Source organism: Plasmodium yoelii (assembly GCF_900002385.2).
Source record: "Plasmodium yoelii strain 17X genome assembly, chromosome: 11".
Taxonomy (NCBI): domain Eukaryota; phylum Apicomplexa; class Aconoidasida; order Haemosporida; family Plasmodiidae; genus Plasmodium; species Plasmodium yoelii.
Genome location: NC_036183.2, coordinates 1710156 through 1723813, shown reverse-complemented (window position 1 = coordinate 1723813; position 13658 = coordinate 1710156). Strand labels below are relative to the sequence as shown.

At 20.3% G+C, this 13658-nt stretch overlaps 2 protein-coding genes across 2 annotated transcripts; both read right to left on the bottom strand.

Annotated features, from left to right (window-relative positions):
• Positions 1-395: 395 nt before the first annotated feature.
• On the bottom strand, positions 396-1943 carry PY17X_1141800 (uncharacterized protein; the record flags this gene model as incomplete). The annotated part of the gene is made up of 1 exon (XM_722341.2): positions 396-1943. One exon carries the CDS (start codon positions 1941-1943, stop codon positions 396-398), a length of 1548 nt encoding a protein of 515 aa, XP_727434.2.
• A 1368-nt stretch (positions 1944-3311) lies between these two features.
• On the bottom strand, positions 3312-12461 carry PY17X_1141700 (conserved Plasmodium protein, unknown function; the record flags this gene model as incomplete). The annotated part of the gene is made up of 1 exon (XM_722175.2): positions 3312-12461. One exon carries the CDS (start codon positions 12459-12461, stop codon positions 3312-3314), a length of 9150 nt encoding a protein of 3049 aa, XP_727268.2.
• Between the last annotated feature and the right edge of the window lie 1197 nt (positions 12462-13658).

Sequence of the window (13658 nt, the reverse complement as noted above, 5' to 3'; positions counted from 1 at the left end):
AATGTGTGCATGGCTATTATTAGTTATACTTTAATTACATTTTAAAAAGGGAATTATTTATGGTTTTATCTTTTATTAATAGTTGTTTTTTTTATTAACATAAAAAAAAATAAATTCTAAAAAATAAAGCATATTATTGAAAAATTAAATAATACAAATACAATGAAATCCTGCGATGATTATAGCACAAAAAAGCTAGTTACTCGCCATAAATAAATATATAAAGTATGAATTTTGAAAGTATAAATGAATAACCCAATAAGTCCACACATGGAATGTATCTGTTGTATGCACAATTAAAAAGAAATTATATATATTATGAAAAATTGCCATAAATAGATATATTATCATATAAATTTTAGTTGCCCATTCCAAATGAAAAATGTGGATAATTTTCACTTTTTTTTTGGGGTGTGTTTTTTTAAGTTTTGGTTTATTGCAACAGAAAAGTCTATATCTGACGATTCATCACTTTCATCATTTGATAGTTTATTTTGTTCTTTAATTTTGATGTTTTTTTTTTGATTCTCAAAATTTTGATTTAAAACTGTATTTTCCATTAAATTATAATGGGAATCTTTATTTTGCATATCTTGAGATATTGTACTTGAAAATTTTATTTCCTCATTGTTTGTGATATTATTTGATTTCATCATTTTCATAGTATGCAGATTTAATTTATTATCTTCAATTTCTTGCCTTTTTATTTTTACATTATTTACACTATTTTTACCATTTTTATTATAATCTTCATTGGGATGGATATTTAAATTGGTATTATAGTTAGGAATACGATGAAAATAATTTTCACTTTTTATTATATTTTCTTCTTTTATTCTCCTCAATTCTTGGTCAATATCATATTGTTTGTTAAGGGTCAAATTATTATTTAGAATTTTATTTTCTTCAATATTATTTTTGTCAATAATAGAATTAATATTTTCTCCATTTGAAAGTATATATTGTTCATATTTTTTCACAATTTTTTCAATGTTAAGATTATTTATTACCATTTGATTGATTGTAACATCTAACGATTTTTCCACAATGTCTTCTCCATCATATTTTATATGAACAGGATTACTAGAATATTTTATGTGTAAATTTTTTTTTTTTAAATTATTCCTTAAATCATTATCTTCTTTTAATGCATCTTCCAATATTTTTAAAATCGATTTAACTCTTTTTTTTGCTAATTCAATACCTTGTAAAATTGTATCATAAGAAATTGGTAAACCACCAGGTTTTAATATGCTTATTAAATTTTCATTTTTATTAATAGCAATAGATAATTTTGATGACATAAATTCTTCTTCATATAATGATGGATCAATTAAACAAATTTCTTCAAAATTAAAATATGCAAAAGTTGTTAAAATAGGAGAATTATGTACAGATAATGATGTATAGTTAACTTCTTCTTCATCTATAATTACATTTCCTGTATTGTCTATATTAACATTGTTATTTCTAAAATGTAATAATGCACTATATGCTGATAAATAACATGAATCATATAAATTTCCATCATTTTCAATTACTGTAATGTTAATTAATAAACACCATACTTTTTTATATGGTATTATACAAAGAGATTCAAAATTTAAAATATTACTAGCTTTAAATATCCTTTCAATTAAATTTTTTATTTCTAAACATTCATCTGTTATTTTTGATATATCATTATTATATGTATTAAAGCTTTCTACATCTAAATTTATCTTTATAATTCCTTCATTAGGTTTTTTATCATATGGTTTAACTATTTCACTTGTTATTTTACATACTACTTTTGTATTTCCAATAGAAACTTCAACATTCCCATAATCTCCCAAAAAATATATCGACACATTTCGTGAATCTTCAAAGTTACGACCATCTAATCGTAATTTATTTTTTAAATTACACCAAAAAAAGTTTGTGTTATTTTTACATGTCTTCATTTTTTTTTTTTTTTTTTTTTTTTTTCACTTTTGCATTGTGATTAAGCCTATCAATTATAATGGGGATGGTGAATTATATATACTTCTGTTCTAGTTCTATATGCATATAATCGTATTTTATTTTGATTTGAACATATGAACAAATTGGTAATTGGTCCTTTTCAAAATCAGGTCCCTTATTATAAACGAGCCTTCATTAATTTTGTATATATTTCAAGATGTTTTTATTTTTATTTTTACTTTTACTTTTACTTTTATTTTTACTTTTATTTTTACTTTTACTTTTACTTTTACTTTTACTTTTACTTTTTTTTTTTTACTTTTATCTTTATTAATATATATTATTTTGTGCCATTGCGAGTGGTAGGGAAAGCATAAGAAAACTTTTAGCGTACAATGAAATAAAAAAAAATTAAAAAGGAAAGAAAAATATATATCCAAAAAAATAAAAAATATATATGGATATTTAAAGAGATATAATTAATAATTTGGAAATTTTAATAAAAAAAAAAAATAGCACAGAAACTGGATACGCAACTCTCGTATAATTTGTGAAACTCCAATTTAATACCGCGCCCATATTTTGTAGTTTGTAGTTAAAAATAGGAATTAAAATTAAGAAAATAGATAAATAATTTAACTAAAATATTTCTAATTGTATAACATATCATACCAAAATAAAATTTAATAATAAATTTTTATATATTAAAAAAATATATAATAAATAAAAATGAAAATAATGCTATTCATTTATATTTTGCCAATGGCTTTTTTAATAATTTGGATAAAAATTAATAAAAAATAGGTTATTATTATGAATAAAATATTTTTAATTTATAATTACACTTTTTTTATGATGTTGTATGGGGGGTATATACATATTGCATTTATTTTGAGAATACAATATCATGAATTATTTATTTGAATATTTCACAATTATATATGTATAGAAAATGATGAAAATATTATATGATATATTTTTTTTATTTAATTTTACTTTATATGGTCTTAAATTTAACAAAACAGTATAGGTTTATAAAAGAACAAATGTTGTGCACAAATAAATGTTTGTATGTATATATAATATACATATAGGTTATACATATACATGCACATTTAAAAGAGATTAAAAATCATCCAATAATTATATGAGTAATGAAAAAAAAAATAATAATACTATAACATTGGATATCCACACACATTAGCCATCATAGTTGTTAATATTTTAGGAAGATTTAAACGAAATACAAATTATATACACATATATATTGTATTTATATATGTTCTTCTATTAATGAAAACATTCTTTTTAATAATTAAAAATGTCGATGGGTGCAAATAGGGATATTTATATAAGACAAATTTGGTCTACAATTGTTTATCTTTTTTGCTTCGCAATATTCGTTGAGGTATTTCAATTACTTTTTTTTCATCATTTGTTTTTCCAGAATTATTTTGATCACTATCATCATTGATTGGAGGGAAACAGTAATTAATTATATCTAAAATAGTGGAATTTATTGTAGTGTCTTTTTTAATAAAAATTTTAGAATAAGATACAAGTTGTAAAAAACGAAGTGTTTTATTGTATTGATAAAGTAAATTTGGTAATTCTATAAATGTATTTGGTGATTGCAAATAAAAAATTCCAGAAAAAAAATTAAAAAATAAATTTTGAAATTTGTTTTCTACAATATTATCAGTTTTATCATTTATCCATAAAGATAACATTGCTTTGTTTATAAATGTGTCTATAATTAATTTAATTGAATTAAAAGGAAGATATTTAATATTAAGAAAAATTATATTTAATATTTCAATTGATAAATAAAATTGAAAAATCGAATTTTGTTTTGTGTTATAAATGTAAGAATCCATTTGAAATGGTTTTGTATTATTATTGCTTTCGTTTTTTGTGTTTTTTTTATTTTTTTTTTTCTTATTCATATTTTTATCAATATTATAATTTATTTTTTTAATTCTCACTAATTTTATTTTTGAAAAAATAACATAAAAACAAGAATATATAATATAATCTAATAAATTATATTTTATATAACTTTGATCATTTTCCATATCATTTATAAAATCATGATTTATCATTGTGTTATTGTTTGTTTCATATAATATAGGTTCCGACAAAAGCGTAAATAAAAATTTATAAGAAAAATTATCATAAATATTATTAATTACTTTTAAATTTTTTTTGACATTTAATGATGATGTTATAACAAATTTATTCTTTTTTTTTGAAAGAAATATCTTTTCAATATTTTTATCCATTTTATTTTTATAAAAAACTTGATTTGGAAAATAATTGTATCCCCCTAAATCATCAAATTTATTTTTATTTAATATGTTTTTAATATTTTGGCTTAATTTATTTGAGTTACTTAAATTTATATTCTTACATTTATCCTCATCAATTACATTGATTAAATATTTTACTATAATCTTTTTCATTTCATCTGATTCATTTTTATTGTTTCCATATTTGTTTTCAAAATTTTTGTTATCAGCATATTTATTATGATCTTCACCTTTTATTCCAAATTTATAATTATTATTATATGTACCTCGGTTTGTTTGTCTTGTTTTGGCTTCTTTAATTTTTTCATTCTTTTTTTCTTTACTGAATTTATAGCTTCTTAATGTTAATACGAATTCTTCCTTTATTTTTACTTTTAATAAAAGACAAATTAAAATATAAATAAATGATAAAATATAACATGACAATTTTTTATTTTCTCTTCTTTTTATATCTAACAATTTATGAATTCCTATAATCAATATATTTTTCATAATAATATAATTATCTTCATATAATGTTAAATAATAAGAATAAAATGAGCACATAAAATTTATATATAAATTTATTAAATTTAATAGCAACTCATCAGTTATTTTTTTTTTTTCACTTTTTATTGATGGAAAATAAAAATATTGTTCAACTTTTATTGATTTACTATCCTTATTTCCATTTAATCTGTTTATTATTTTATTTCCATTATCCCCACTACATTTTTTTGTGATTTCGTTGGATAAAATTATATCATTTCTTAAAACATCACAAGGATTACCTTTTTCTACATTATTATCATCACCTTTTTTAAGAGTAACATTTTCACAAGTTTGATTTAAGTTATCCTTGGTTTGGTTGTACTCAGTTTGATTCGGTTGATTCGGTTGATTCGTTTGATTCGGTTGATTCGGTTGATTCGTTTGATTCGGTTGATTCGTTTGATCCGTTTGATTCGCTTGATTCGCTTGATTCTCTTGATTCTCTTGATTCTCTTGATTTTCTTGATTTTGTGTATTACATGTGCTCACATCTGTTTTATTATCATTGTATATCTTTTTGTTACTCGAATAAATTTTATTTAATATATTAACATAAGCAGAAGAAATGATAATAAAATTATGAATAATAATTTGATTAAAATATTTTTTAGAAGCTTTTTTAAATAAATAACAAAAAGAGATAAAAAAAAATGGAATATCTGAATTTTTCGAAATTGGTACATATAATAATGAATTTATAATTAATTTTATCATATTAAAAATATATATTTTTTTAGTTTTTATTTTACTTAAATAATAGAATAAATATTTTAGAATTTTTTCTATCCCTTTTTCAATATTATACATTTTACAAAATTCAATTAATTCTTTCATTTTTTTTAAATTATCAATAAAAATATCGGTTTTTTTTAATTTATCACTTTTTCCAAAAATAAAAATACTTGATAAAAAAAGTTCGATACTTTCATAAAAACTATTCTCCAACTTATAGTCCTTAGCACTATTGAAATTAGAATTATAGTTCATATTTATATTGATGTGTGTAGTGTTATTGTGTCTTTTTTCTATGATTGATTTTTCTGGCTCGCCATTTCCTTTATTTACAATAATATAAGGACTTGGATTTTTATTTTTGTTATTTGTGCTAACTCTTAATGTATCCTCCTCTTTGATTTTTCCAATATCTATTTCTTTTACTAAAGTTGAAATAATATCTTCTTGTTGAAAAATTTCACATGTATTATTAATTTGATCATTTTGTATACTCTCATTATTATTATTATTATTATTATTATTATTATCATCATTGGGTTCGTTAGAAATTTCATTATTAATTATATCGCTATTTACATTATTATCAGTATTAGTTTCTATGATTATTTTTTTATTGCTATTTCTTTTCCTGCCACCTGTTTTTGCAACCCCTCTAGATGCAATTATTTTTCTTGCATTTTTTTTACGCTCATTTTCTTCTTCTATTAAGATACTAAAATTTTTTTCTTTTTTATTAACACCACTTTTCCTTCCATATCTACTTCGTCTTGCTTCTTCTTCTGTATTATCTGTTAATGTTATTTTTATATCTTGAGTTTCATTTGGCATATTACCATTAATATTATCGTCTTTAAAATTATTATTATTCCCTTCTACATTTTCTATATTGTTAGTTGGGGTAGTATCATCTTTCTGTTCTTGATCTTTATCATCCTCCTTTTTGGTGTTATTTTTTTTTTTTTTAATTTCTCGATTTCCTTTTCCATTATTGATATTATTACCACAAATATTATTTGTTTCCTCATTGTTATTTGTTGTTACATCACCACTATCATTTTTTACTTTTTCAAAATTTTGTTCATTCTTTAAATTTTCTATTTTAATTTCATCTTTAACATTTTTTTTCTCTACATTTGTATTTGATAATTTTGTACTTCGTCTTCTTCTTTTTTTTTTTTCATTTTCTCCCGTTTCAATCGCTTCATTACCATTCTCTTTGCCTTCCTTCACATTCGCACAATTGGTAATTTGTTTTCCCTCATTTTGTTTTCCGTCATTTTGTTCTCCTTCATTTTGTATTCCTCCATTTTGTATTCCCTCATTTTGTATTCCCTCATTTTGTATTCCTCCATTTTGTTCTCCTTCATTTTGCTCTCCTCCATTTTGTTCTCCTCCATTTTGTTCTCCTTCATTTTGCTCTCCTTCACTTTTGTCTTGGCTATTTTGCTCAGGTGGTCTTTTTGTGGGGTATTCTACATATTCGTGATTTGTCATGTCTCTTTTTGAAAAGTGCTCGAATATTTTTTTTTTTTTATATTTGATTTTCGAATAAAAGTGAGTGATTCTACTATGAATTGTGTCGTTGAATTTTTTTTTATAAGAAAAAAATTTTATTAATTTTAAAATATGCCATTTTGTATGCATATCAATAAGCTCATTATCTAAAAATTGTACTAACTTAAAAAAAAAATATTCAAATGGGGTTAAACAATATCCATATAGTTTATTTAGTATAAGTACAACATTTAATATTTTTATAAAAACAAAATAAAATTTTTGTAATTCTATAATAACAAGTTTTTTAAAATTTTTTATATTTATCAACTCTTTTCCTTTTATTTTTTTTTTTAATATCGTTTCAATATTTATATTAATTAAATTATCTTCAATTAGTGAAATAACCAATAATGAATTTTTTAGTAATGATAAAAATTCAAGGAGAAATTCTTCAGAAAATTTGTATTCTTTCTTTTGGTTTATATTTTTCTCATTCATTTTTGTATTTTCCATAAAAGAGGTCACTGAAATATCAACATCACTTGTATATTCGTTCATGTCATTAAGGAAATAAAGACAAAATGCAAATCGATTCACATATATATTAAGAAAACAAAAAATTGAATTTAAAACATAGTAAATAAAATTATTATCATAACAATTTAATTTTTTTAATTCTAAAAAATAAAAAATGTTTATAAAATATACATTTTTAAAAATTTCTTCTTTTAGATCTATATTTTTATCATTTGTTATTTTATTTACTAATATACTATTACATAAAAAGTCACTTATTTTTATATTATTTACATTTAAGCATTCTATTTTATGAGGTTCTTTTTTTTTTTTTGAATGTGTATTTTCTTTCATTTCAACAAAACTTTTAAATTTGTCTGTGTTATCAATTTCTTCTTTTTTTTCATTTTCAAGTATTATTTTATTTTCTTCTACTGCTTTATTTGAATTTTCATCATTTACATTAATATTATTTTTACTAGTTCTCTTTTTTCTTTCCCCTTTTTCTTTAGTATTATTATATTGATCTATTTGTGCTCCACCTTTTTTTTTCGGATTTTTTTCTTTTAAAACTAAATTTTCTAATATAACTTGAAGCTCTTCTAACGATACATTAATAATATTTTTACAAATTTTAAAATTTAGATTAATATTTTTTATATTTCTAAATAACATAATATATGAAAATAAATAGTGATCCTTTGAATTTTTTATGAAAATAGAATATATATGTTTTAGCTTTTCTTCATCTAAATTTAGTTTAGTATTTAATTCTGATTCTTTATTTTTATAAAATGGTTCAATACAAAATAAGCTTGGACAAATTATTTTATCATAGAATTCTTTTAAAAATTTTTGTGATAATAATTTTGAACAAATGTATAACAAATTTAAACATAAATTTCGAAATTTTATATAAATAAATATATTTGTATCTTGTTCTTTTAAGGTGTTAAATATACATAAAAAAAAATTTTGGTAAATATTTTTAGATATATATTTTTTCAATAATTTTTCTTCATAATTTAATTTTTTATTTTTTAAAAATTCTATTAATAATATTGTTTTCAAATAAAATATTTTCAAACTTGTATATCTTATTACTGGACCTTTACTAATACAACATTCCAATAAAAAATTTATTATATTATTTAAAAGAAAAATTTTCCCATCACTCATTTCTATAAAATCTTTTTCATTTTCTAGATAACCCAAATTGTTACTATCATTTCGTGGAGTATTGTTATAAAAACCTCTTTGTATAGAATTCCCCATTTCATTTTGATACATATTCATTTCATTTTGATACATATTTAAATTCATTTGTTTCCCTTTTATTATTGGTGGAGATATCATATTTATCATACTGCTGTTACTTCGTCGGGGATTTTCATTTCCAATAATGTTAGTTCCAATGTTGTTATATGCAGCATCTGCTGCATTTATATTTTCATCAAATTGTGTTGTATTCATTTTAAAATAATTTTTTTTTCTAATTTTATTAACATGAATCTCGAATAGTATATACCAAATGTTTTTTTTTTTGTATTCATTTTTAAACAAATTTAATATAAAATTTAACAAAAAATAACAATTATAACTATTTAAAGTAGAATTATTATCTCCATATCTTCGTATTTTAATAAATTTATCAATTTTACTAATTATAAATGTGTATATTTTATATTTATTTGATTCGTTGCAAAACTCTAAACTTTTTAACATACACAAAAATATTTTATTTACTATCAAAATATTTACTTCGTTGAAATTATTTTCTACACATTTCAAAAGTGTATCTAACATTTCAAGAAGATTATTATTATTATCATAATTATTATTAACTATGTTATGAATATTATCATAATAATTTGAACTAAAATTATTATATGCATTTCTATATCCATGATTTATATTATTATTAATATGATTTGTTGTACCATATATATCATTTAATAAATCAAGTATAGTTTCAGATTTCGATTTTGGTTTCAGATTATTTTGTATGTAATTAAAGTTCAAAATATTATTATTATCATCACCATTCCACATCACATCACAATCTTCTCTATATGAATTTATAGAATTAGAATTTGCTACATCTAAATTTTGATTAATAGTAGGACTATAATTACTATTATTTTGTCCTTGATATATATTTTTTAGATTATTTAAAAAATAAGACCCTGCTCTTGAACTATTCAAGTTTGATGTAGATCTTCGTGGAATTTCATTTCCCCGATTGATATTACTAACATTTCTATCTCTTCCAAATATACCATTACTAAAACTTCTAGAATTATTATGATAAACATTTGTATTTCCATCTTTGCTAATATTTATAGTATCAACATTTTGACGTCCATATATATTTTTATTGAATTCTGGAGATATTTTTTCCATATTATTATATTCATTCATATTATATCCAGAATCCTCATAAAGGCTTTTAGAATTTAAATATAAATTATCACGACTGTTATTATATAAACCATTTTCATTTGGCATTCCATTATAGTTTGATGATTTGTTGCTATTTCCAAAATCTGAATAATCACCATTTCGATCATTAAAATTTAAATAATTATAATCGTTTGGTATTCTGGTATTATTTATGTTAAAACTGTTATTTATGGGTGCACTTTGATTTTCAAGTATTGAGTTATTTTCATCATTTAATATAAAATTATTTTTTCCCAAAATTGGACTAACATTATTCTGTTTTCTATTAAACTCTTTTTTAATATCTCCTATATTATAAGTATAATTAAAACCCTTTACAAACATATTACTATCATCAGAGTTTAAAACTATATCACTACTAGCACTATTCAGACCTTTAAAATTGGCATTAAAATTGCCATTATAATTGCTATTAAAATTGCCATTAAAATTGCCATTAAAATTTCCATTAAAATTTCCATTAAAATTGCCATTAAAATTTCCATTAAAATTGCCATTAAAATATTCCCGTTGCTCTATATTTTCTTCTATCATTTCTCTTTTTTTACTAAGTGTTAAATAATTAGAATCAGGAATAGAGTTAGATAAATCTGAATTACTATTATCTAAACTAGAACCAGAGGAACTATTATTATCATTTTCCTCTTTTTTTCGATCTAGCATATTATGTGTTTGATTTTTTTTATCTATATCATAATTATAATTACAAGAACTGTTGTTATCATTATTATCTTCTATGATATGTTTTGAATATTTTTTAGCTTGCTTATTTAAAAATAAGATAAGCAAAAATATCAATCTTAAAAAATAAATAATAGATCCGTCTAAATTATTTCTTATTTTAATTATCATATTTTTCATTTGATTAATTATTATCTCAATATTATTTAAAAGAAATTCTTTATATTGAATTTTATTATCATCGTAAAAAATAAACATTTTTTTTTTTTTTGTATTAAATAAATTAATATAAACATTTAAAATTATATTAACAAACATGACATTTTCATTATTAATATCGAATTTTTTATGAATATCTTTATTTTTATTCATATTAGCTATTTTATCATTTCCCTTCAATTCTTCTACTGGTACTATTCCGTTGTTTAAATTGAATATCGTTGTTGCATTATTGGCATTTTTTTTATCAAACTTTAATAATGTATCACCAATTTTAGAGCTATTTATATCGCTATTTTCCTCATTATTTTTAACTTTATTTATATTTCTTTGTTTTTTTTTTACAGGTAATAAATTATTTCCTCCTTGAATGATTGGCGTTGTTTCAGAACAAATTGGGCTAGTTTTATCACTAATTGGTGTTTCTGTTTGTTCCTTTTTATTTGTTATTTCTATTTTACACTTTTGTGAATCTTTATCATCTATATTGCTACTATTGTTTATTTTATTTTCCTCATCATTTTCATTGTTTAAATTTGAATTCATATTATTAGAATTATTTTCTATGTTTTCCTTATCTTTTCTTTTTTTTTTTCGTTTTTTTTTTTTCTCTTTTTCATCATTTTGTATTTTGTTGATATCACCAGATTCTTCCATATTTTGATTCACTTCATTAGTAACATTTTCATTTTTTAAATCATCTTTTTTTTCATTTTTTCTTTTTTTTTTTTTTTCTCCTGGATGTTCTTTTTCTGTAGAAACAATTAAATCATGTACAATTTCATTTTTTTTATTTTCATCAAACTCAGACTTTTCATTATCACCAATTTTGCTATTATTATTTTCAAATTCCATATATCGATCTTCAGTGTAAAGTTCAGAATAACCAGAGGAATAAGATGAAGATATATCGCTTTCTTCATTATTTAAAAAAATAGAATTTTCATTAATAATATCAAAATTTTTAGAAAAATAATTCCAAAATATTCTATAAATAAGCTCTGAAAATTTTTCATTTGGGGTATTAAAAGAATGGTATTTTGATATTAATATACAAATATATGACAAAGAACTTAATAAATTATTATGTAAATTAGAAGAAATATTTGAAGAATAATATAGAATTTTTATAAATACTAATATATATTTTTTATATACTCTTTCACATATTTTTTTAAAATTATCATCTGACTCTTTTTTGCTTTCTAGCAATTTAAAATCATCTCTACTCAAATAAACAGATTCAATTTCTTCATTTTTCTCTTGTAATATTTCATTATAAATGATTGGTATTAACTCAGTATGACATATTTGTTTTATAATGTTTGTTATAAATAAGTATTTATTTTTAAATATTTTACATTTATAATTATCACACTTTTTTATTATTTCAATTAATTTTACTTCACATTCATCAAGAGAATTATATTGATAAATAAAGTTCTCTATAAGTGTATTTAATTCATCATATCCTAATCCATTGTTTAAAAATGATTCATATTTACTTACAATTGTGTCTATACTTATAAAATAATTTTCCTCCTCTCCTGTACATGCATCTTCCATGTCTTAGTTCTACATCAAAACAACAATAACAAAAAAAAAAAATAAAAAAAAAAACACCTTATTTATCAAATAAACAGTTTTTTCAATAATAATATGTCTATGTATATATTAATAAAAGATGAAAAAAGTATATCATAACATTTTTTTTTTATAAAAAAACAAAATAAAATTTAACTAAGCCATATATATGACTACAAATACACTCATATTTAGTTTGCTATCATTATGTTAAATCATATATAAATATATTTTTTATAAAAAAATGTCTCCTTTAAAAAAATAAACTTTAATATTCAAATATATATATATATATATACCAAATTTATGCAACATGCAAATATGCAGGGTATTTTATATTCACAATAAAAGAATAATTTACATATTCTATCTTAATCATAGGAAAAAAATATAGAGAGAAAGCAGTATTGCTTTTCTTTTATAAAGATTTTCTATATTTTTACAAAAAGTAAAATGAATATGAAAAAAAAATTGGAAATTATATGTATCAAATATTCCCACAAAAATAACTTTTAAACTATGATTAAAAAAAAAAAAAAAAACATAATTTACATATAAAGAAATGTATATAGTAGCGCTTATGCGACAATATTATATCATGATATTTATAAAGAATTCATCTATTTAAATAATAAAAATATTGCATATAAATATAAATAATAATAAAGTTCGAAAAAATGAAAAAAAATGATATAATAATTGTAAAAATAACAGTATACTGTAAAAATATAATTAAAATACAAATAGCCAAGCAAATATATATAAATATAAATTGCATATATGCATTGCCTATTCTATAGCATTGAATATATGCTATGTTAAAAAAAAAAAAAAAAAAAAAAAAACATAAAAAATATAATTATTATTATATTAAAATTTTTAAATAAATACAACCATTTAATAAAAATGAAATTTCTTTTTAACATAAAAAACACATTTTGACGAAACGAACCAAGAAGGGGGAAACTCGTTTGCACGGAAATTTTTTTGTATGTATTTTATATTATGATATCTTTAACATAAAAAAAAAAACTCATATTTTTGTATTTAAAAAATATTTTTAACTTATCTAATTATTTATAGTCGTATTAATTTGAGGTTATATTTTCCATGGAAATAGATTATAAATAAATAAAAATAATACAAATTGTGTGATCATAAATATTACTATTTTTATTT